A 26,923-nucleotide genomic window follows, 5' to 3' on the forward strand; every position below is an offset into this window, starting at 1 on the left:
CAAAATTGTATTTTTTAAACAAACACAAGTATTATTGCAAAATACTATTTATAATACAAATAAATAATACTTCTAAAGCTGTAAAATAATTTACATCTTACAGCCTCAAGTATCTTATAGCTTAGGAAAAACTTCAGCAGCCTTCAAAGACTTTGATCCTTGCCTTTTCTCTGAATTCACATCGCCTTGACGTTTTCGGGTAATAGAGAAAGAAGAAAGGATATCCCTAGTCCCTAACTAAAGCTGAGAGACAACTCCAGAATGCATTTAAAAATAGAATTTGCTTCCCTAAAGACTGGAACACGAAAAATAACCTTCCATTGGCATTACTGATTTCACCCTTTTCATGTAAAATCGACTGAAGATGCAATGCAAAGAAATATGTTCCTCATAGTCTAAAGTCCGACTCAAGCTTTCAGTCAGGTCATGCCTGTATCTCTACATACAGAGCACCATGAAACATGTATCCCAATTTTTCTTGGTTCACAGAAGTTGGAAAAGATTATTTTTACTGTTGTTTTTATTTTTTAAATTGTTTTAAAAAGAATACTATGGTTTGTATATTTAATAGTTTCATCTCTAAAATGGCACTTGGAAGAACACATTTCAGTAATAATTAAAACCTAGACACAGCTATACACAGTTTTTAGGATTCTAATCAAGATTAGAAAGATAAACAGGTTGCTTAACTTTTGACAGCACTCAGTGATCCCCACCAGATAAAATACTGTGGTGTTCAAAACATTAAAAACCAAACCAACAAACAAACAAACAAAACCCCAAAAAAGCACCCAAAACAAAAGACAGAACTCTTCGGAGGGTCTCATCTGGTGAACATCTGACCTTCCACACTGTACTGATTCAACTCACCTCATCTCACAGAAAACAATTCACTAGTTTTGCTTCCTTTGTTTGTAGCCAGTTTAGTAAAATGCTGACCACTATGTCAGCCTTTGCTTTGCCTAAGCAAAGAACAACAGGAGAAGGATCTTCCCTTTTCAGTGATAGTGGGTCAGGTAGCATATCTTGAAACAATTCAACACTTCGTTTTAAGTCTCTCAGACTTAGAAAATTTACAAAAATAAAGATATAAAAAGGGAAGGCATGAGAGGAAGGGAAAGAAGCAAGTAGTCAGGACAAGCTGTATTATTTCTAGTTTTCTTGCTTTCTACGTGCAGTTTATTCATGGATTTTTAATCACAGAACTGTCCAGGAAACACAAATACACATAAATTTAGATTAAAATATGAATCATTTAATATGTCAGGCTTCATTACAGTCAGCGAGGTAGTTCAAAAAGTTCAAAATAAATTTGATATCCCTACTCTGTTTTAATGAAGAGATAAAGATGCATGTGCACATTATACTACTATACATGTGCAACTACTTAATTTTGATGTTTCTAAGTCTCCCAGTAAGGAACAAGAACTCCATGCACAAGTCCTTTCCTTTTCTAAACCTCAGCTTCAGGTATTTATGTGCACATGCCACTGGTGTCCTTAGAAAGTGAACTTTATAAAACTCGCTTTTAGTCACAGAGCAGCTGGTACTCCAGTGGAACAACACCCTTCCCTAAAAGAGATGGCTTCAGTCTCTCAATACTGTACCATATTGGTACTTTAAGTATGAAACAATCATTTCCCAATCAGTCTTCTCCATTTCCACACATCATGGTACAAACTAAACTAGAACTAGAAAAACAAAGTATTAACCTAGATGCCATTAAATTTAAGAATATATATCTAAAGTGTAATCAGCTAGTTAATGGATAATAGCTTGATTAGGAAAGGATATTCATTCCCAGCTGTCCTACCAATTGAAAGGATGAAGAGACTTAAACAAAACATGCCAGAGCCCCATAGATTTGTCATTCACAAATCTGATGATTATCAATTCCACTTTGGCCAGGTACAAATGAATTAAGAAGAAAACTGTATCTTCCATGGTACTACAACTTTCTATTTTAACTCAAATTCAGCTTGCTGGCATACCTAAAAGTATAAAGGGCAGCACTTGGAATTATTATCTACTCTTATCCATCAACTGAAATGGGCTTGTTTGGGCTTTTTTTAAAATCAGGAATGGGCACAGAAAGGACCTTTTCTGACTTTCCTCACTCTGCAGCTAATTCATGGTTACCATAATCACTGAGAGAAACTCAGTGATGCAAGTCCAGTTTCCTACCTTCATGACAAACATTTCCCTATATCCAGCAAAAGGAAAGCTGAACAAAATAATTACTACAGAACTACTCTAGAAACATCACCACAGAAATACTAGAGTCACACATGACTGAAGAGCTAATAGAAGTTCCTTCTGAGAAATACAGCAAAAAGTTTTCTTCCATATAAAAACCATGATGCTCTACATCAGATGGAATTTTAAAGAAACTTTTCAACAAATGTTTCTTAGATTCAACTACAGGATTAGCAGGGAAGAGCATTTCAGTGTTTGCAGAACATTTTATGAAGCTTACGTCCAAAACAGCACTAGTAAATTCTACTTGCAGTGTAATTACATCCTGCACAAACCATCCTCTCAGCTTTTATGATGCTGTAGTAAGGAACAATATAAACATTTCCACAGTTATCACATTCACTGCTATGTAAAGGACAAATTCAGTTTACAAACGTCCTTATCTTCAACCACTACAAAACAACTTAGAAACTTGATTATACAAAGAATACACCTTCTTCTTGTACAAAATATGTGGACATCGTTCTTAAAAATACATTATTGATTTCCCAATTTTCTCTTCCCTTTTTACCTCAAAGATTGTCTAAAATATTTATAGAAAACGACAGGAGGACACTTGATGCCACCATCCTGCTTGTCAATACTAAGTTTCTTCCTGGAATCTAAAATTCCCAACTGCTAAGAACTGCAAGTCCATTTGGATCAGGTTAGGACTTGCTATTCTTTCACCCTTTCCAAGCCAGTAGATAAATGGCAGTCAACTATGACCTGGTCAACTACTGAGTGCTAAAGCACATTGTCACACAAGCAGTGTGGGTTCCCCTCCCACTTCTTCTACCATAAGCTGAAGAACCCGGTGTACAGGATCCTATTTTCCGCTGCGTTTTTGGCACAGCTGCCATTTCAATTTTACTTGACAAATCTAGAGCTACAGCAAAGTATCTCCTCAGGATTCAGACTGTATTCCAAATGTTGCCTGGTTGTTTCCAGCTAGATTAGGAGGAAGATTGTTCTTGTTCATCCTGTCATTTTTACTGCAGCCTTTTTTGCAATTTTTATATTGGAGCACGCAGCTTTTTCAAAGCAGGAAGTGAATATACTTCAAACCAGAAAAAGCGTGTACAGCAGCTAGTCCAGAAGAATTCAACCTTGCAGTGGTCTCTAAAGATTATTGTTAACTCAAAGGATGAACCACACGAGGCCATTTGGGAATGATCATAGTGCTCTACTGCACTAAAGAGGGCATAAGTAACTGTACAGTTTGTGTTTTAGTTTGACTTTAGTTTCACAAGTCAATTTTAAGCAATAGAAGCTATTTTCTAAGGGTCCATTTAGATTTCTGCAGATAATAAGCATCTGTTTCTAATCAAACTGAGATGATTGCCAAATTAAAACTTTTAATTAGCATTTTGCATCATTTACAAACTCTTGTTCATTAAGTTTATGAAGATGAAAAGGGACATACCCAGTAGCTATATATTCTTCAGTCATATCTATTACTCAATTGCACAGTTTTATAGAACATCACCAATGCCATATGTGCAAAAAAATATGTGCAACTAGAATTACTGCAGGAAAACACACCAGCTTCCTCCATGACTAATAAAAAAAGTCATGCTTACAGTCTAAGGATCCATTAGAGAGGGGTGAACACCCCTCCTCATCCATCCTGCCAGTGTATCCAGAAAAAAAAAAAAAAAAAAAAGGCAAATGCCTATTCTCCCCTCATTCCAGACAATACTCCTTCCTCTCAGATTTATGAGATATATTTATGTTTTCCCATGAATTGAGTTTTATTTTAAATGCCTGTAAGAGAATACTACCATTAAGTGTAAATGTTTTCATCAAACCACATCCCATCTACCCATCCCTCACAAAAAGTTAGTTCACCAGAATACTCAGGTTGCTCGGCAATCAACTCAGCTATTTAGAGCTGCAGCCACTCTGTAAGACTGCAGTGCAAGAAACTTGACTCAGTAACCAGATCTGCTGGTTAACCCACCAAACCCTCAGAGTGCAGCACAGGGGCCTGAAGAATACTGAGTACTGACTGGATTTTCACATTTACCAATGTGGAAATCTCTTTCTGAGGAAAGAAATCTCTTTCTGAGTAAATCTCAGAAAGAAATCTCTTTCTGAGGAAAGAGATCTCCCTAGGATTTTAATCCCCTAACGTGGTTCACTGGCTCATTTAACAAACTATAGCATTTAAAAAAATTAACCTACTCCTAAGCCTTTCCACATACAATTTTGTTTCTATTATGATTTTAAGCATAGAGCTGACGGAAAAAATAAATATTTTTAGGTTACTTTAGCAGTAAGGCACTGTTTCCCACTTAGGCATCACTTCTGACATTTGCTGTCACATGTAAGACAAGCATTGCTGGTTTTCAAGAGAAGTGACAAATATAAGATTTAAGTAGTGGAAAACTAAGATAAAATTCAGAACCATTTCCTTAATCAAAAACAAGCCTCAGCCTATTTGGACAGTAAAATTAAGGTCTAGACAATTTCTGCTTTTAGGTATTTTCCCCATCCTGTTTGGGAAAGGAAGAAATATTATTTGATGCATCTGAAATGCAGAGTCATAAAACCTATTCAAAAGAACATTTTGGTTTAAACAGCTGCTACCAAAATGGATAATTACAGTCACAGTCTTTTGGTGGCTAGACATGATACTGAATATATGTACTTACTAGGGACACAAACATTCTCATTAATCCAAATCTGACTTTAGGATCTTCTGTATCCAGTAAAGGCAGTCATAAAACATTTTCTCAAGAAGCTAAATTACAAATATTTATACAACTGCCCCACTACCAAGATAAATGCTTTTGAAGAAAGTGTAATAGTGATATCAGAAAGTCTCTCATAGGAGTGCTCTGATCATAGAAATGGAAATTAAAGACGTTTAATTTCTACTGCTTAAAGCTGCTAAAAAAGGCACTTCAACTGCACCATCAAAAGCTACGGCACAAAAAAAATTCTAACATATGCATTTTGCACTTTCCATTTTATTTTGCAGTTCTTATCCTTTCCTCTCAAATGATGCACTACAGAGCGTTAGCTCCCCCAACTGTCTATTCCCATCTGTCATTTCTTCCCCATTATTATGATCCAAAGCATTTTATTAAAATAACATGCTTTATAACAGCATTTAAAAATTACGACAGCTGATTCTGCAATAACCGGCTCTTACCCAAAAAAAGGCCATCTAAACTAGAAGTTATATAAAAAAATTCATAGTATTATTTTAAATTCCAAGAGGCTCTTCAGAGGTAAAGAAGTTCTATGATAATTTAAACAAGATTTTTTTTATCCTCTGTGGAGAAGAAAAAGCAACACAGATGTATTCAAAACAAAACCCTTTGAAGTTTATTTCTTTTGCATGCTGCAGAAAGATAACACTGAACAGAAGCATTACAGGGAATATAAATTCAATTACACATCATCCTTACACCACAGATAAAGACATAATAATAACTATTAATTTTCATATTCATTTCAAGCAACAAAGAGGAACTATGCCTATTTCAAGGTACAAACAGTCTGAAGATAAGAAGAAAGACGGGTCACAGGAAATCAGAACAATCAAGATGATGACCAGAACATCACCAAAAATTAAATTAAGGATAAAACTCTGCCTTCTGCTCCACTCCACATTCCAATATATCCAGTTAAATTTCTTGAAAAGTATAGCAACAATTCAAAGCATGCAACAATACTTAGGAAAAAAACCTACAGGAGACAAGTAGCAATTCACCCATGTCTGTCAAAAACTAAACTGTATTATTTCAATGACTGCATTTTATGACAGCGCAACAGACCCTGGAGATAGGGAAAAAAGCAGGTATCATACTGTATCAAAAGGCCCTAAAGTCACCGAAAGATACTTTCACAAACAAATGACAGAGCAGTTCCACAGAATCTTCTATAACCTGTGTTCAAAACTCATTGGAAAAGCCACACATGGAAAAATTTAACCAAAAATAGAAGGACATACCAAGCAAAGTTTCAATATTACTCAGTTTTAAACTAAAATTTAATACTTCAGTTTCTAGCCTGCATATTAAAACTGAAGTAGATTACATAGTGAAATACCATGAGGCTGGGGACACTCCAAGAGCTCTGGAGAACAGGATCAGACAAGAAAATCTGGTCTAAAACTGAAAGTTGTAAAAATTGCAAAAGACACTCACAAAAACAACAAGCCATTATACGAAGAAACAATAAAAGAAGAAACAACAAGAAAGTATAATGAGAGGCAGAAGGCAAATACAAAGAAAAGGGGAAAACAACCCCATCTTTCTCAAATAGTGGACAGAACAAGAAAAAATAGACTTACGTTAGGTTTGCCACTTGTTAAAAAAAAGTTAAAAGGAAAGTAAAGTGGCAGAATGATGATTACCACTGAGACATGAATACGCAAGCAAAGCTGCAAGGTTTTCATGGACAAAGCAAATGAAACTACTGTAATCTTTAAAACACTGTTGCAAGTGCTAAAGGTGAAAAAACATTTAAAAAAAAATAAAATAAAAAAAATAATAATAAAAAAAAAGAAATACACAGCACCTTGAAAGCAACCACAGAACATTTTGGTCCACCTAAACAGAAGAGATCCTTAAGCTGTCCCCAGAGAGAAACAAAGTGGGACCAGTGAAGATGAACAAGTTTTGTGCTAAGTTTTCAGAGGAACAAAGTAGAAAGGTACCAGAAGTTTATTAGATCTTCCATATCAGCACAAGATGTATCATCGACCTACAGCTGCAGATACTGAAAAGACAGATTTTCCACTTGATATCTAAGAACAAGTGGTAGGTAGGTCTTGGACAGTTAAAACTATGCAAGGCAAATTAGACAAGAGGCTGAAACTCAGACTAAGGGATTCAAAGGAGATACTTCTGACCATGACTTTCTGAATGACTTTCTAGTTGAAGCCCAAGTGTCATTTACCTGTAAAACCAGTTATTTTATATAATTCCTTCATATACTGAAGAATTTACTTTGCGATTAAAATACTTTCTTCAAGTACTAAACCATTTAAAATATTAACTATATTTCCCTTTAAATATCTTAAAATCTATGTTAGCAGATTTACTGCCAGAAACTGTCAGGCATCATTGATGTAATTACTCATTTATAGTAAGATTTTAATGCTCTAATCTTCTATACTGATGTAAATCTCAATTGCACACCTGGTGTTTGCATACTCTCTTTGATGGGCTCTGTCACTTAAATGTCAGCATTTACTTCTCGTGAGTGCTTCTTAAGGATTTCCTGTGCTCCCAACGTGACTGACTTAGCACATAGATTATTTAATGTGCTTTGAGAACTGAAGATTACATGCCATACATAAAAGGTTTCTGTATTTATCTAGATGACAACAGCAACATCCTTTAAAAACCTGTTTTCTTTCCCTTTTTTTTTTTCTTTGTAGTACATAAAGAATAGAACAGACTAAAAACGTTCTAAAATACTTTCAAAACCATTCCATGATTCTCCTTTTACTGTGATAGAAAACCACTTAATGTATCAGCGGAAACTACTCTTAAAGCATAGATTTATTCTTGCCTTCCTTCTACCCTTTTCCTTTCTGGACATTTTACTTAATACTGTGCACTCAACTCTTGCCCATGCTGGCATAAATTGGTAGGTATAAGCCCTAATATTTCAGACTACTGTAAAACTTTGAGCATCAAACCAATGTTCCAGTAGGCTGGGCAGCACCAGTCCAGGCATCTTCCACACTTGCCAGAGAAGAGATCGGCCAAAGCTATTCCTACAGGTGACTCAAATGCAATCTCCGTGTTTGTAGACTAAAGTGTCTCAAACTCAAATCAAACTTCCCTTTTTTTTCCCCTCAGAAAGTCCAGAGGCTTCTGATAGAAATACTAAAGATGGACTGACTTAATCCAGTGCCAGCTTCGTAAAAACTTTTCAAGGAAGAACTTACCTAAGATTCAAATTTCCGTAATTTATACTAAACGCAGAAAGGCTTATTTTCACAAACTTTGTAAAAATTTTTAATTATAATAATCCTATACATGTTCAAACACTAATTCATTATCCTGAACTCATAATCTTTAACCTGAGTACTTTGAACAATTTATAGCCTTCCTTTTGCAAGTAAAGGGCATCAGGTAAATAATAATAAATAATAATCAGGTAAAACTCCACAGAGTTTACTTATTTTAATAAACCCTTTGCCATGAATTTTGCTTCAACAGCAATATAAATGTCAGCCACTGGACGAAAGAAATCCTATTTACAAAATTAAAACATTTGTTTTCATTAAATTTCATTTCTATTTTTATTTTCAGAAAGCTCTTGCTCTTTGATTAAAAATCTCTTTAATCCTGAGATCAAAACTACTATCATATCAAACTCTCTACAGCTGACTGTCATATAAAAAGCTTTTGAAATCTGGTATTTTTTCTTCTAGTTATTAACAACTTCATTCTTGCCAAAAAGTTGCTAAATAAGATCTTTTACTAGGTATTCAAAGATCTTAACAACTTCATAAGTATGATCCATGAGTGGGATTAAAGACTTCTTTATTCTACAAAGCAGTAATTCTCAATTCATAATTCACAAATTCTCTGAAATTATTCTGCAAAACCCCTGAAAAAAAATATTTGAATACAAGTCTCACTTTCTCATGCACGTAAGCAAACAAGAGAAGGAGAGAGGTGGCAGTTATTGAATTCTCAGTGTTAGGTTCATTTTGTTGGCACTGTAAATGAAGACAACTTTGACAAAATTGTACAAGACAATCCACTTTTTTCTCCTCCCCAAAAAACAGTTGACAAGTTCTTTTATTAAATACTGAGAATAACTCTTACAGTGGTTCTTCAAATTGTTGACATAAGCTACACCAGACTACACCAAGATCTGAGCTTTAGCAGCTCTGGCCTTTTCAGACTACAGTTCTGAAACCAGAACAACCACCTAGAAAATGCATGGTACTTGTTTTCTATTTAAAGAAATTTAAATAAGTTTCTTAGGGTATCTTAAGCAATTAAAAGTTTCATAGTAGAATTTCTATCCATTTACCCATATAAAAAGTGGATTGTAATATCAGAACTTAATTCCTTTTCCTTGAAGACCATCCTCTTTCAAACAGGTAGAGCATGACGTTTGATTTTCATCTTGTTTTATTGCACAGTAAGGCATGACAACATTGTAACTTCTAGTAGAGAAAGAGGAGAATAGTTCATCCTAATTTCCTTTTTAAAGCCTCTCACAAACAGAACATTGAGAAAAGGAATACTGCTTTTAGAATGGTCTTACTTTTTAGTGGCCCCTACACAGCACCATAGAGTTTAGACTTACATCAGATATACACAGAACTCCTTAGCAATATTCAAATGTTTTATACATGATAGTGCAAGGAAGGATTAGTTATGCTTAAATTTCCATGAGAATTGGAAGTGGGGGGGTGGAGGATGTAGAAGCTGGGAAGTAGATTTCCAATGCCATGCTGCTTTATTGCCTCAACAGGAGTAAGAAAGTAATACCTTCTTAATTATTTTGACATACTGAAGGCACATTCAGTAGCACAGAACCAAGCCATACTCCTAGCTATTTCCAGCAACCTGCAAACATTAATTTATTCTCACAAGCCTGAATACTGGATCTGTGACAGGAGAATATGAGGCTGGGGAATAAGCAACGGAAATAGAGCTCCACAAGCACACCGTTCACTGAAAGGTCTGTTGAACCAGAGAATGGCATTTCTAATAGTCTCTCCAAGACCCAGGAAAGCCCATCTGTTATTCTCAATGCTGAAAAAACCCTATTTCATCCTCAGCATACACTGATGCCAGATATTTCAATCTAGCAATATACAATGTACATCAGCCACCTACCTTAGAATATTTTTCTTCTAATTAAGCAGTATTTTAAGAGAAAAGTTTTTCAGTAGAGTGATGACTATACATCAATTTTTATTAACTTAAGTTTACTCAGAGCTACAGGCAAAGCTGGAGCTTCCTAACGGAACAGTTCATAGCTGCATTGCAAAATATTGTTAAAATCATTAATACAGAAACTGGAATAGACATTTTCCTTTCATTTACTCAGACAAACAAAACAGTACGTAATAGCAGGAACTCTTTTCTAATAACCTTAAAACATCTAAAAAACAACAGTTGTTTGTCTACACAGATTTGTCATTTTCAAGGTTCCTCATTAGTTGTTAAAGAGCCAGAGTGAGTTTAAGTCAAAAGGGAAAAAAGTTTTGAATCTAATTTCTAATGAGAAAGCAACAACTTCAGAGTAAGAGCATTTACAGAATTTGGGACAAAACTTATATTCTGCATTCTTCAAAGCATGTACTTAATGCAACAAAATCAAACAGTCTATTAAACGAAAGCAGTATAATTTATGTGTATGTGCATTTTTATGGTCTATGTAACAATAAAACTGCTACTTAATTGTACATAATTTCTCTTAAAATTATATATAAATCCTTCAACACATCAGGTAATTTTTAGCTACTACGTTTAATACCAGTCTTTTTTGTGTTTTCTTTAAGCTAAATCACAGTCTTGGTTATATATCTATAGCTCCACTAGCTCACATAATATGCACAAACAAGCAGAATCAAAATGTTTTTTAGCATGCACAAACGTACAACCATGTGTACCCATGGGGACAATGACACAGTCAGTTACATTCCTGAGCAATCCATAGAAGATTTGCATGCTTGGATTCTTAAATTTTAATTATGTCCTCAACAGCTATCTTAAGCATTCATTGAATGCATGTATTTTTAGTTTTCACGTAGTTTTCCAGATGTCAGTATTCAGGGAGAGAACAATGTATAAAGTCCCCAGGTCACTGTGGTTTCCTTCAGTTTCTGTAGCATCTTAAGAGTAGTCAGTAGATTGCAAAGTTCTAGAGGAAAGCTTATGAGCAGACATATTTTGACCAAAATTATTTTCCAGGAGAAGTCAATAATCTGATGAGAACAGATTGTATATACACTTCACATAAGAATCAAACACAGCCATTGCTTTCTTATTACTGAAACCTCTAGGGTAAATTATGACACAGTTCATCAAGAAAGTAAGGCTAAAATTTTAACCTGCGTGTTATTTGCCCAGATGGCCAGGTAAGACAGACAAGACCAGGAAGGGCATTGACCTATTGGAGCGAGTCCAGAGGAGGGTCACCAAGATGATTAAGGGGATGAAAGACTTCTTGTATTAGGAAAGGCTGGGAGAATTGGGATTGTTCAGCCTGGAAAAGAGAAGGCTTCAGGGTCACCTAACTGTGGCCTCCAGTACTTGAAGGAACCCTACAGGAAAGATGGAGAGGGACCTTTTACAAGGGCATGTAGTGACAGGACAAGGTAAAATGGTTTCAAACTGAAGGAGAGTAGGTTTAGATTAGATATGAAGAAGGAATTCTTTACCGTGAGGGTGGTGAGGCACTGCAACAGGCTGCCCAGAAAAGCTATGGATGCCCCATCCCTGGAAGTGTTCAAGGCCAATTTGGATGGGACTCGGAGTAACCTAGTCTAGTGAAAGCTGTACCTGTCCAAGCTGGGGGGGGTGAAACTAGATGATCTTTAAGGTCCCTTCCAACTCAAACCATTCAATGATTCTATGATCTAATCCATCCAGAATCTTGATTCAAAAATACCTCCTATCAGCTTTTGTAAACCTTGTTAACTTACCTGTGTAATTACACATTGTTTCAGTTATGTTGGTTGACTGAAGCAGACTTGGTGTGGCAAAAAATTATATGACTTAATCCTCATTTCTGTGGCACGCACACTATTCTCCAAGTTCAGAAGTTCTGTGTGGTTGGGGTTTTATTTGAAATCATAACTGCATTTTTTATTTTTTTAAACACAAGCATTAAAACGATCTTAATGAGAATTTTAAAAAACAACAGGCACATGCAACATAAATACAGAAAGTAACATACTTACAGCTTCAAATGATAAGTTAACGTGTTCCAGGAATTTCTGCATTAAACTTTCAGTTAGTTCGTTGAACCGATACCGGAAGAGATCCATTTCTTGTTGAAGAAACCAACGCCTGAGATCCTCACTGCAAAGGAATAACGAAAAAAAAAAAAGCATAATACCTTTTCTGAATATGCATTCTCTCTTTCCTTACAAAAAAGACCTCAAACCTAGTGAATACAGCATTAATTGTAATGTTGACTTTGGGATGTAACCCATGAACTAGAGAGTTTGGGAGTGAAGGCAGGAAATCCTCAGTAATGCACACTCAATCAGAGAAGACTTCTGAAGAGACAATACACAAAGAAGTATGTTTTGGAAGAACAGAGGTAGTCAGTCTCAACACTGAAAATTGCTCTGTAGGTATGAAAGCTGTCAGTCTCCTAAATGGTACTCATTTCATACTTGTTTTGGATAAGAATATTCAATCGTAGATGCATTCTCCCTCGGTATTTAAAGAAACTTTTTTTTTCCACAACATGGAATTTCTTCATTGTACAATTAATGTCACAATTGATCTGATGAGGCAAATACATTTTGAAGGCTACTTCTTTTAACTCTCACTTTTAGGGTATCTCCAGCTGAAGGAACACACACACATCTCAGATACTATGACAATAGCGTTCACTATTCTAGGCAACAAATAGCCTGGAAACAGGTAAAAGGAAAATATATGGCAATAAACTTGGGTTTAGCAGCTGGTGGTGATCAAGTAGGAGAACAAATAAGAACACAGGGACAGGAGTCCGTAGACAGTATAAAACAACAGTAAGTCTCCAAGTACTCTAAGCTTTCATAATAACTCTTTACATCCCAGTGCTCAGATTCCCAGGCATCAGCACACTTCTCAGAGCTATAGTAGATAGGTACCAAAATGCCAGTAACAAAAGCCACTCTGTATGTACAAGCAGAGAATGAAGATGATGCTGTACCTCTCCACCACAGGGCACTCTCCTAAACTGTCCTCCAAGATCTACCACTGGGACACTGCCATGGCAATTCACAGAGTAGAGAAATACTGCAGTCTTACACGTTCTCCTTAGACTATCTAAACACCTTTTTCCATTGGGAACACATGAATCACAACAAAGTCGTTTGTGCTGTTGCAGACAATACCTCTGCTTGAAATACAGCTCGAAAAAAAGTAATCATTATTCAAAGTAATTCCAGATGGAAAAGCTCTGTTTCAGAGTATAAAATGTATAAACCTGTGGACAGTTTCAGTGCTTGGGACATACTAATAATAATCTGTGCAACTTAAAATGGAAGTTAATGTCTTAATGAGTGATCTGTTGCAGTTCTTCTATGGTCATCTTGGACAGTAACAAAATCCTAGGATGTGACAATTTTACTCTTTTCCTAGTCCATCAACTTCACACTGCATTTGTTTTCCTAAGTGGGAAAACAAACAAATGAAATATCAACACACACACTATGAAAAACAAATCACAAACACAATTATTTATAGTCACTTTGGAGGCCAGCCAGTCTGTTGTTCTTCCTTTCCTTCAGGAAAGCAGATCAAAGGCTGTAATCCCACCTACATACTGAAGTTACCAAAACAGGAAAATATTACTGTTATGTCTAATACACACGCCTATCTGGATTCTTCCTACAGCTGACGAGCTGACTTTATGCTGCTGTGCATGTCCCAAGCATACACTTTAAAACTGACTTTCCTAGGATCATCATCACTGGAATATTATTTACTTTCATTTCTAAAGACAAATCATATCTTATCCTCATTATTCACGTGTAAAAAACTGTACACTCTCACTTCAGATACATATTAGTATTAATACTTACTATCAAAACCCCAAGTTTAACTGAAAAGCAATGTCACTGTCATTAGACTAACCAAGCTGCTGCTGCACATGAGGGAGCTGCAGGTCATTGAAGTGTAGACATAAAGGATATCTCTTTGGGTTTTGCCACTTAACTTCCTGTTGTGCAGATTACTCAACAACTGAGTTAAAACCAGCTCACAGATTCCCAGCTCTAAAAATAATATAAAAGAACAGGCTCTTTTGCATAGGAAACAGCACTTGAGAGGGTGGGATTGGAATGGAAATACTCTTTAACCCTCAGAGAAGGATAGGAAAAAAGAGCATATTTGTTGGGAAGCATTAACATAGAAGTACTTTAAGAAAGGCATGCAAATGTTCATAAATCTGGAACTTAAGATTAATAGCTCACAGTCCACAATAACACCAGAGCTGAGTTATCAACCACTGAATACTGACTTGGGAAAACCCTGGGCATGGGCCAGATCACTGTTTTATTAGGCAAACAACACCAGAGGATTCCTCAGAGTTTAAGTTCCAAAAAGTGACAGCAAGGGCATCATGGGTACAGAAAACACACAAAAGTAAACGCTGCTCAACACAAGAGGTAGGAATCTAAGCACACAAGTCTAATTTATCATATAAAAAAAAACCCGCAGTAAGTAGTGAAAAGGCCCTGCTAAGTTGGAAAAAGCACTTATGTCCTTGTTATGAAACACAGACCAAATCAAATTAAAAAAAAAAGGCATAAAAGTATGTTTGATAGTTTTCTGAATCAAAAAGTTTTGTTGTCAGAGCAGAGGCAAAATTTATTTATTCCATCTTAAGAAAGGAAAGGGAAGATTATGCTCCAGTGAATTACAAGGTTCTTCACGGTCAATTTGCTAAAGTGAAGAGAGATGCAACATACAGAAGCAAAAATGTAGTCATGTCCAACATGCAAATAAAATTGTCTTTAGATATGCATCTGTCATGAAAACAAATGATACAAGACTATTCTACTTCCTGGTCCTGAGAGATATAAGTGACATTACCAGATGTGTTCTATTCAGACTGTACACAGCCTATCTTATAGGGAATAAGCTTTACAGTCTTGGATTTGAGAAGGCAGAAGAAAGAAAGGGATAATGACTACGTTACAAATTTAACTGACCAGAATGTAAAAACCAAACCAAAATAATTCAATTTATAAGTGAGGACAGATACAGACTAGAAAAAAAAAATCGACGTAAATTCATACCCCTGGGTGGCACTGTTGGCCAACTGGAAACCGAAAAAGACCCTATTCAGGAAAAGGAGCCTGTAAACACAGGAACTGAATTCAACCTAGTTTGCAGCTATGTCTATGTAAGCACACTTTTTCAATCACTCTTACATTAACAGCCCTCATCAATTAACCTAATGATTTGTGCCAAGCTTATTTTTCTGACCTAGTATGACAAAAACTTGCAGCATAATATATTCTATTTGCCTTCTAACTTTATCTTCTGGTGAACGTGCCAGTTTTAGACTAGAGAAATATCTCATCCCTAAATATTTGCTTTTTGAGAGAGAATAAAGAATGCTGGGTACAGGGTCACCTCATGGTGCTTAAGTCACTATTTTCCATTTTAGGAGTAACCACTAAATCCACCTTTTCAAAGAAACAGCAAAAGTGGAAACTGACTACAAGCTGCTTTATTGATATGGACCATCAACCAACTGCATATAAGCTGGAACACAAAAAGTTGTTTAAAGAGTGCTCCAGAGCTCCATCCATGGCATCTCCTCCCTCTAAAGGGGTCTTTCCCCCTAGACTATAAAGCCAGACTCTTTCCTGCTGATTCTGTGGCCCAAAATAGACTGTAATCACTTCTGCATAGTGACTCACCTTCAGAAAGCTGCCCACCTCTGTCCTGCTTACAGCCTAATTTTTAAAATACTTCCCTGAAACACAGGGTTTGAACAGTGTCTCCCATAAAGCCATTATAGATAAGTAGGCCAGGAGGGTAAAAATATCACACCACTGACAAGGGTAAACGTTTAGCCAAGTCCCTGTTGGGATACTTCTGATTGAGGTAGCCTTTCAGGCAGCTAACTAGCCACTGTCATTCACATGCCTTCCTCCCTGCTCAGCACAGAGGACAAAGCCCAGTAAATTCCATGCCTGAGCCTAATACCCAATCTTCAGGCTTTTGCTAGGTGGCCTTCTGTGAATCTGACCCAAACTCATTTTTCCTGAAGTTGCAGACTGACCCAAAAATAGATACCTCTTGAATTCTAGATCAGATTCTTGCCACCAGAAAATTCTCCATAAGAGCAGAATTTTTTTCAAATGTGTCATTACCAAAACTCTCAAAGCATCTAATCTCCCACTGAAAAGTAATGGTCTAAATAAGATAAATAATAACTGTTTAAAGTAAAGATTTACAAGGGAGCATAATGGAAGCCAAACTACCTATTCAAAATGCCACCAGCTGCATAATACAAAACATTACATTTTCAAGGGCCTTTTAGTACTCAGCCTACTTAAGGATACTATCTTTCAGAGGGTTTTGGTAAACTTACAACATAGGTAAAGCAAGATAATTTCTTGCAGGACCAGTATGACTAAGGGAGTTTATAAAAGTACACACAACAGACACAGGCACTAGAAAGAAACCAGTATTACATTTTTTTTGTTATTCACAGTCACAAATTATACATGTAGAATACAGAAGGGTAGAAGGACTTTCAGTCGTAATTCTGTTATTTAACTTGCTCCCCTCTTTCAGGATTTCAAGCTAGGCTATCAGAGTCAATGCAGTGAAGGCTGGTATTGATCTTCATATCCCCAGCCTGTTCCTCATGGTACCTGCATCACAGATCTAGCTGGTTCATCGATCACATACATCGACAAACTGTCTTCAGCACAGCCCAGATGCCTTTTGACAGGATAACATGATGGCATGTAAATGATCCAGAAGATTTCAGGGTGTTTAAAAGTCAACCAGGGCCTGTCATGGTGAGGGTTTGAGGCCTCTGCTACTTCCTATTCTGATCAGATGTTCTAGAGCAGGAACCCAAACCCATTTCAAAGACAAGGCTCAGTCACTTCAGCTCCATATTTTGGTTTAGACCACATTCCCACAATCACTTCTGGTCACCTTTCTGGTCTGTTTTTTGCTGACAAATCTGTATCCAACCATAGCAGCACCTCAGTCACATCACATCACCTATCACTATAATATGTATTCTACCACATTCACCTAATTTAAATAAACTATATTGCAACTTAAAGTGCAATTGAATTAACAATTCAAAGCAGTACTCACTTCATATTTGCCACGTTTAATTTTAAGAAAGATGCAACGAGAAAGAGTCAGGAGTTCACATTAATGTATAACAAAGCTGCTAGCAGACATAAAGCACTGACAGCCTTTAAAATTCAATCCAAAAACTACAGGAGAAGTAAAAAGAATGTACTTTACTTTTTGCTTGAGATCTCACACCACAAAAAAATTGCATTGCAACCATCCACAGCAATGAATTTGGACAAAAAGCAGAGTCAGTAGAGGAAACCTCAAACTCAGATGATATTTTTAGTTTGGCAGAAGCAAGGCTTTCTGTACAATAATATAAAGCCTATTTACACAGTCAGGTTTTTGGTCAGTTATCAATAGTTTTAGCATATACAGCAGCTAAATTATATTATTAATCACTGCAAATGCCTAACAAACACTTAACAGCTGATGTGCTTTCATCTCAAAAAAAGATATGAAGAAACTTAAATCAATGCTCTATGTATAAAAGCCAAAAGTTTTCTTTTTTTAATTATTACAAATCCAAATACTAATTTTGATCCCATGTATCCCTTTTCATCACAGCTGAAATCAGGTTCCTAGTAAAAAAACTCTGTTTGAGCATATCTTTCTATTTAGTAGCCATGCAACTCCAAAGTATCTGTAATGTCTATAATAAAGCATTGTAGTATCTGTATACATTTAAAATTAATAATGAGTACACCATAATCCAAAAAGTACTTACGACTGGCAGTAAGCAAGGCGTAGTATGAAATGAGAGATATGATCTTTTCTTCTTGCCTCATAATCATCCTCAGCCAAAGCCTACAGAAGATAATTGTTATTATTTTAGAGAAATAATTTCTCCCAGATTAAAAATTCACAATTAATTTACCATTGCTGTTCAACATTGTCTAAACTCATCTTTTAGGCAATAAATGCAAACTATTAAGGAAGGAGGTAACCCTAAAGAAAGAAATATATATCCTAAAAGGAAAACTACATCTCTGACAAAATGACAGCACTTCAGTTTTAGAAATAGCATTTCATCACCTCTACTTTTATTCATAATTATGGAATGGTGTAAAGAAAATACAGTGCGAGAGAGTTACATGTTCCGATTTTTACTTACTTTGTAGGGAAACTTAAGTTTCCGGAGCTCATTCTCCAGCTTAGATTTGTACGAATCAGTATTTCTTACATAGCTCACGCCAAGGTTTTCAACTACTTTGAGCACTGGGCAAAAAAAGAAAAGGTCCGTGTTAGAGAGAATATGTTGAAAAGAAATCTAAATGTATCACAGCTTGGGAAAGGCACAAACTAGGGTAAGGCCACAGGAATTGCTTTTAGCGGTACGAGAGCAAAAGGATGAGAAATGTGGAGGACAAAGTGTGGCCCACGAGTCCTTAACAGCTGTCCCAACTCCGGGATCCATAGAATCAACAAGGAAAGGGAGTCAGCTAACTCATGAATCACTCTCAGAACATCGGCTTCCACCGTAACGACAGACACCTTGGATCCCGCAGTTTTCAGGAATTCATGGGAATCCTGGCTTCCACCTGAATCCTGAGAGACATCAAGTATGTGCCAACATCCATAGACAGTGAAACGTGGTTATAAAAACCACCAATGTAAACCAAAACTACACGGTCCCGACAGCTACAGCGAACGCTCACAGTGATATCTGCCTCAGCTCCCTGGAATGCCCAGAGCAGCGCGTTTCCCTTCAGCCGGGGCTCCTGCCAACACGAGCAGCACAGCTCGGGATCACACCGGGCAAAGGGAGCGCCCGGGCCCGCCAAAAACACGCACGGCCTGACAGCAACGGTGAAAGGCATCGAGGGAGGGCAGGGAGGAGAAGGGAGAGAGGGAGGGAAGGAGGGAGAGACGCTACTCACGCCTCAGGCGGTCGATGGCAAAGCTCTCGAACTCCACCAGCGAGATGCTTTCCGTGGGGGGCTCCAGGTAGAACTGCAGGCTGTGAGGGTACAGCTCCCGCCGGTCCCCAGCCAGACGCAAATGCTTCTGCCTCGCTCGGCTGGAGAACTCCATCTCCACCGCCCCGGAGCTGCCTCCGACCGCGTCCCGTCCCGTCCCGTCCCGCCCGACCCCGCCCGCCGGGACACAGCGGGAACACCGACCCGAGCCCGGCCCGCGCCCCGGCTTCCCGCGCTCCGCCGGCCCCGCCCACTTCCGCGACGAGCCCTGTCTCCCGCGCTGCCATTGGCCGGCGGCTGCGAGGGGGCGGGGCCCCGGCGTCAGGTGCCCCCCCCGTCATGGCGGCTCCGGGCACGGGGGCGGAGCTTCACTACAAGGTGCCCACACTCGGCATGGCGGCTTTCCCTGTGGGGGTGTCCTGCGCTCCTCTACAGTTGTACATTTTCCCACGATACTGCAAGATTTGCTGTTTCTGCTGCCGCGTTAACCATTTTGCTGCAGCTGAGGTTATGTCATGTTTTATGTCCCTGCCACAAAATGCCACTTACTCGCTGATTTTTTTTCCCCTACCCGAAAAATTGGCTAATGGTCTTGCAACCAATTCAGAGCGTAAAGGGGTGGCAAACCAGAGCTGACATACCGTTTGTGCTCACAAAACGAAGTGAGGAAAATCAGTAGCTTATGCTGGCAAGTTGTTAAGAGCAATGAAATGATCCTGGACCAGGACACACACTGCTCTCGTGTTCGTGGGCAACACCCGAGACATTCCCAAATAACCCGACTGCAGCTTTAGCAAACACTCGGACTGGCAGCGAGCCTGGAGCTGCAGCCTGCCTCTGTACTAGCAGATTAAACACGGTGCTGAGCTCGGCTGATGCGGGATAATCCACTCCATCCTTCAAAACAAGGCGGCCACATCCACATCGCCTACAGAGGACACTGATGGGCTCGTGGTAATCCTCAGACTGTGAAGTGTGCTCTTCGGTCCGAGCCAAACTCTGCCAAGGGGCCATGGGAACATTTTAACAGGATAGAAAGTCAAGCTTCAATCTCCAGGACTGCTCTGTAGTTTCCCAGGGAAAAAAAAAACAACACATGCTATTGATATATTTTGATATAGTGATAATTATGTAATATATTTAACCCAAAGCAAGTTCATATCTTTATATGTATATATGTGTATAAATCAACTTTAATGCAAAGCAACATTTTTTTCAAATAGACACTACTCATCCCACAGAGTTTCTTGCCTTCTACACCTGGCTGCAACATGAGTTGCTCGGGAACAGGAGTCCATCTGCCAAAATCCACCTAGTATTTGCCAAAAATCAGCTTTTGCCCTTGACCAGTGTGTTAATATCCAGAGACTGGCAGTGCTCTATCCAGGGAAGGGCAGGCCAAGCAGTTTGGTCAGAGTTCCCACATTTGTTTGGACTGCTGTACCCGGCCTGAACTGGAGGGGGAGAAGTGTGACAGTGCTGAAGAGTACAGCAGAAAACAGCAATGCTTTTCATTTTAATTTAATTTCCGTTCATGTTTTAGGGTTTGGCACGTAAACAGCACCACACCTTTTGAAATCATGGTATGCAGTTTGCTGGCCATCACTATTTCTACTGAACCATGTCCTGCTGATTTTTAACAGCTCAGCAGCTATGTCTACACCTGCTATTTTACTTCTGTTTTTTTCCTTTATTGCTGAATATTGTCTCAAATTGTCTGTAATTAGGTGAAGATCTACCCTGTTTGGTTCTTTTGAATTTCACTTAACTAGTAACACTAAGAGTATTGCAAAAAAGTCATAAGATTACTTCAGCAGAAATTAAGAATCTATATTGCTAGACTTAAATACTATATTACTGGAATTAAATAAATCTTACAATGCAAGACCTTATCCTTTCACACACACAAAAAATACTGGGAAAAGAAAATAGAAAAAAAAGTAAAAATTTATCACCTTGATAAAACTCTCCTAATTTCACGCCTCAAACCTTCTTATTGATGCATCTATTGAGACCTACAGATGGTAATACTTCTCACTATAGCATTTTGGTTACTTTTTTTTTTTTTTAAGAATATTTTTAGCACTCCCACAGTAACCAGTAGGGTCTGATTTTTTAAGTATTTTAAAGAGAATTATTGATGTTGCAAAAACCCACCTCACAAATGTTTTACAACAACATCCATATGGTCACCTGTCAAACTGTCCCAATCATCCTATCCAAACACAGTCCAATTTAGCACTTAATTAACACACTGTTAGGAGGAAAGGGTTAAAAGTGGAAGAATGAGGAGGAGGATGGTAGATTTGCTCAAGTGACCTTGAAGCTGGGAATGCCAAAGCTTGGAGAATAACAGTGTGAGAAACTCCGTATATTGCGCCTACTGCTGTTTATTCTCTGTCTGTTTTGAGAAGATTTCTGTGTAGAGATAACGTAGGTGTTTTGAGAGACTTGGAGGCAGTCTCATGGACACGTTTGATCTCCCTGTTTCAGGAGAGAGAAGATTAAAGCTCAAAGGTCATAAAAAAGCTCAGGGGAGATCACAGCATGATGGTAAACTATGCGTGTGTGGGCCCTTGACAAACTGGGGCAAACAGCAATCATGACGCCCTCCAGCATGGACTGAGCTGTGATCCTCCCGTTAGCAAGGTAATGAAATAAATTTGCTCTTTTCATTTCAGCCATGGTTTTGTGGTTGTTCCAGCAGCGTGCCTGTGTTCACATGCAAAATCATTATTGGCATTAAATGTATATCATTGCACAGTTGCTACTCTCACTTTTGTTATATTTTTTTGTTATATATTTGTTATATTCACTCGCAGTGTCCAGTGCTAATCTGTCAGAGCCCAGTTGTTCTCTATTTGCATAACTACATCTGCTAATAAAAGGGTAAGATGCTGGTACCTAGTCTCTCAAGCTGTCCCCTTCATCCATCATGTCTGGGATGTTTGGATATCTATGGATAGCAGAGATGAGCACAAAATGTCCCTTCTCTGCTTCTGGCTCACTTCAGCTCTTGCTGTTACTTGACAATCCTATTTACTACCTGACAGAATTCTTATGTAATTGTGTCTTTAGATATACTGTCTTCATGACTTGCGTTTTTTGATGTTTTCACCTCTTAAAATATTCTTCTTGAATAATTGCTTTAACTTTTGTTTATTCAAAATATTTATTTACATACTTCCCCTCTATTAACTCTATTCCTTTACTGATCAGACTTCTTCAGAAATCTTAACAAGTTTACACTTTTCTTTTAGTGCATTTATGTTATTTCTAGCACAACTTTTCTTTCCTTTTTTCTGTTTTGTGGTTCCCCATGCTTTTTATTACTTCTTTAAATGTTTGACATCTGGATTATACCGAGATTTCTTTTCTGACCATGATGCACAGGTACCTCTGTACTTACTATAAATAGCAGGGTAAATGTTCTGAGCTGGCCTTTAAATTCCTGCAGGCTCTGAAGTGAGTAAAGCATGAATCATTCAGTGAAGAGAGGTTCAAGGGCTACTTTAATTGGAATACACTCTCAATGTTAATTTATTTAAGTGGGGAAGAACAATGGTCACATCCCTTGTGACACTCTAAATCTCTCTTGCTCCACTTACACAGGACTTTTGAATCCTGGATGTATTCCCCAAATCCCCTGTCCAAGACCCTGGTGCAGAGACAGAGAAAATCTAGATATATCTTCACAACCTTCTTAGATTTATCTGACAGGTAGATCTCACACTGAATGTTCAAATACCCAGTCACTGCGTAAAACAACCTGCAAAATTCCAACCTAATAGTAAGTAGCCAGCCACCTTCCAGTTGCTAATAAATCTCTGCGTTAGACTTCTCTGAGCACTTACACCATTACAAGTGAAAAGCCCCAATATAAACATCAGGGTGATATCCAATATGCCTTATCTAGACACTAAACCTACACCTACCTTTTAAGCTCTTCTTTTAAAGGGAATAGTTTCCCATGGAATACTTGAAAAGAGGTAGGTATCCTGCTGGCCTCCGAAAGGACATCTAGCCTGCCTAAATTTAGATGTATAGGTAGCTGATTTGTTTTCCCTTTGTTTACCTCAAGTTTGTTTGGGGTTTGTGGTCTTTTTCAAATGCAAGTGATGCTTAGAAGTGGAAACTTACGTGCAAATTAGGGGGGAAATGTCTCCCTAGGTCTTCTTCACCCTTAGGAATAGATACCAACATAAGAGGTAACTACTACATTTCCCATGTAAGCAAAATTCCAAATTAATTGGAAGTTGCCTCAGCAAGACATATGGGATGAAAATGGCTAACAAACATACTAGCCAATTCTTGAGCCACCTTCTTACTATAAACTAAATGTATTTATATATTAGGTATAACATCCTCTGTGTTCCCATCCATCGCCAACTGATCCCATTACTCTGCAGAAGGGAAGAGAGATACAATCAGGGAACAACCAAGAGTGTTAATTTATCTAGAGGCCTGTGAACATCTTGGTTTTGCTTTGAATACCATGGCAGCCTGAAAATTCTACACAGGGCAATAAGAAAGCCAAAGCTGTAGGATAGGAGTACAGAGCATGCAGTCTCAGAATGGGAGAGACAGTCACAGGAGTCCTCAGAAGTATGCTGGTTACGCTGCCATCCCTACCTCCTAAATCACTTCCTCTACCATTCTTGTTCACTTAGAACAACTCAGTCCACTCTGACAGTTTCTAGACCCCAGGAACTCTTGATGCTCATTTCCACTCTGGTCCTGTCTGGGTGGGTTGTCATAGGTGTGCGTGTGTGCATGTGTCCCTGTATTTCCTTCCCCCTCTCTGTCTTCTGCATAGGTAGCACTGGTGTTACTGCCTGCAGAAATTCCCCAGTTCCAAATACATGCAGGCTTTCCTCACTTGTAGGCACAACAGTAATGCAGTAGTTGAAGTGATAGTAGTAACCCCATCACCAACCATCTTGGTGTCCTGAATAATGTCACCATATATGGTTCACTTCATGCCCTCCCCACAGCCAGTCCTATTTCTTCCCACACTTCTTTTCACCAGCATCACACTTACTAACCTGCTTATTCTGCATCTCCAGGCACTTCCCATTCAGCAGTTGCAGGTGAAACAATCTAGATCCTCTTCTTTATCATGGCTCTTCCTCAGCCTTGCCATCCAAGGAGTTCAGTGTCCCAGGAAGAGAAGCAGAGCTCCCACCTTCCAGCTCTCTGCCCCTCCAAATGTAGGCATACGCCAAGTAGGCAACAGCAGCACCTTCCTGGTGCTATCTCCTGACAGTACTGAAATTCAAAGGAACACATCAGACAAAGGGCTTTTCTGAAAATTCAGTGATGTGATGTGTAAGAAGAAGAGGGAGGAGGTAATGGCACTTCAGATAATTAAAAATACATTTGCTCTTACAGATTATTGATGGTGGAGGCAAAAGAGTAGCATAACTTTCCATTGCATTTATCCTTTTTCATAGTGTTTTACTTCTGTGATTTTTATTGAGCATTTTCCTCTGAGCCTGGTATAAAAATATCTGCATTCACTCATAAGGTTACTGTCTCCCTCAGTAAGCTCAAATCGGACTCATTAACTTCCTTTTTTAAGGTTGCTATGACAGACTCTTCAATGTTCAAGTGTAATAGCCTGAATATTGAGGAGTTTTCATTAGCAGCAAAAGAACTCATTCTTTCTGGCATTTTTGATCTTCAAAAAGACTGAAAAAAATGCCTGGCTGACCAATAGAATTTTTATATTAATTTGGTTTTGTTGTTGGGCCTCTCTACTAGACTGTTTGTCATCCATATTTTTACTTTGGGATATTATCTTTTCCAGGCATAGGTCTGAGAAGAGAACTGGCTAATATCTTTGAATATCTGTAAAAATACTTAAAAATGAGATAACTCTCTTTTTGTGATTGTCTGATCATTTTCCATCAGTGACAACTGTCCATTTTAAATTGTGCTCTACTGATGATGGGTTGACTGTAAGGTGCTTACTCTTGGTCTACAGAAAGAGGCTGGGCACACAAATAATAATAATGGCGAGCGAAGATCCGGGGAAGGTCTTTACACCTTCCAGCCTGCGCATTGGATTTTTTAGGTGAGACACAGTGTGCGCGGAACTGAGCCCACCCTTTAATCCTAAGGTTCATCTGCCGGGGCCAAGCGAGCTTGGACGGTGGCAGCGAGGTCCTTAGGACGTAGGTGGGTTGCCTTTAAGAGCTAACGAGCCCCACCTGCCCGGGAGTGGCCCTGACCGGGAATCGAACCCGGGTCTCGGCGGTGATAGCGCCGCGCCTTTACCATTAGACCACCAGGGGCTCCGGCACACAAATAGAAACAATAGAAAAGGCTCTACAATTTAATTTTTCTGCTTTGTTTTTTTATTAGACTTTATAGCCAGAAGGAAATATATTTAAACTTCCTATATACAACAGGTCATAGAATTCATCCACTGTATGGAACCATACAATTAAAATTAGTCTAAGGTAGCTGGTTTAGGAAAAAGTGAATCTTGGGATCTTTCATTTAAACTCAAATCCAAAATTTTTGGAGTAAGCTTGAAGTAAAAGGGAGATCTAGTGGTGCCAAAACTTAGTAAAGCCCACATGCTATGGTCACAAGAACATGAAACATATTACATATCTGAAATTTGGAGCAAGACATTGCAAACAGTCCTTCACATCAATAATTACTTTTTCACATACAGTAGCAAGACTAGGGCTAGTAGACAGTATGGTTTCTTTTAAGATGTTTATCAAAATGTAGGAGTTTTTTTCCCTGCAGTTTAGCTGTAACATCTTACAAAGTCAAATGTTATTGTCTTGTTGCTTTTAACTATGGGTAGCTTTTCTTAGTATAAATTCTTTCCTCTCCTGCTTGCAACGGAAATACAGAAGAATTACAGAGAGCAGCCTGGTAAACACAGACAGAATATTTCCACTGTGATCTGCACAAAGAAGTTCCTAAGTTGTGTGTATGCTTCCCAGTTGTCCTTTTGCTTTTATTGGTGCTAGTTAGCTCCAAATTTCTTGTCTTACTTTTCTCCTTATGGGCGGGGACACAGATTTAGTTTTTATGTCTACATTGATGTGATCTCAGCCTGACAGTACTTATGAGAAGCTGGAAGATTTATTGGCAGAAAAGAGCTTGTTGGAAAAAATCTGGGTAATGGTAATTGGAGAGTGAGTCAGTGTCTGGAGTCCAGCTGTGCTTCCTACACAAGCCTGACTAGGGCTGAGTTACTCAGATTTCTTCAACTACCTAAAACTGGCTATTCAAAAAAAAAAAAAAAAAAAAAAAGGATTATCTTTCTTTCTTCTTATTGTTGTTAGTATTGCAGTTCTGTGCAAGAGCCATACTCTTATAGAAGCAATTCAATATGCACACACAAACCAGCGTGTCTGAAAGATGGTTGGCATCAATAACTCAAAATACACCAAAAATAGTTTGATATGCAATCAGTTCTGTGACAAATGTTATAAAAACACCTACATCCTGACCCTGGGAGGCAAAGTATTGCTATTTCTTATTCCACATGCTAACAGCATAAAGAGGCACAGGATCAGTTCCTGGTTGATGTTAATTAGCAGGTTGTATTATAAGGCTTGCTTCATCAACATTCCAAACATTGAAGTTCTAACCTTTGAACAATACATTATTTTAAGGGAAATGGCCTTTAAATATCTTTAGAGAATATTGTCAAGCTAAATACAGAATTTAAAGCAGATCTTACAAAACTAAGGTTTTAAAAATCTATCATTTTTATCGCTGTTACCATACTAATAAAAAGTT

General features: G+C 38.1%; 1 protein-coding gene across 1 annotated transcript in view; it reads right to left on the minus strand.

Moving 5' to 3' along the window:
• PRIM2 (DNA primase subunit 2) overlaps window positions 1-19,301 on the minus strand; it is a 100,180-nt gene extending 80,879 nt beyond the window's left edge. The window contains exons 1-4 of the mRNA XM_050316319.1: window positions 19,115-19,301; window positions 18,349-18,452; window positions 17,962-18,041; window positions 12,137-12,257 (exon numbers count right to left, since the gene is read on the minus strand). Coding sequence (XP_050172276.1) covers window positions 12,137-12,257; window positions 17,962-18,041; window positions 18,349-18,452; window positions 19,115-19,268 — 459 coding nt within the window. The 5' untranslated portion in view covers window positions 19,269-19,301. The remainder of the gene's footprint in view (window positions 1-12,136; window positions 12,258-17,961; window positions 18,042-18,348; window positions 18,453-19,114) is intronic.
• Window positions 19,302-26,923: the final 7,622 nt, after the last annotated feature.

This window comes from Myiozetetes cayanensis, unplaced genomic scaffold (genome assembly GCF_022539395.1).
Source record: "Myiozetetes cayanensis isolate MyiCay16 unplaced genomic scaffold, myiCay2020 scf2-11, whole genome shotgun sequence".
Taxonomy (NCBI): Eukaryota; Metazoa; Chordata; class Aves; order Passeriformes; family Tyrannidae; genus Myiozetetes; species Myiozetetes cayanensis.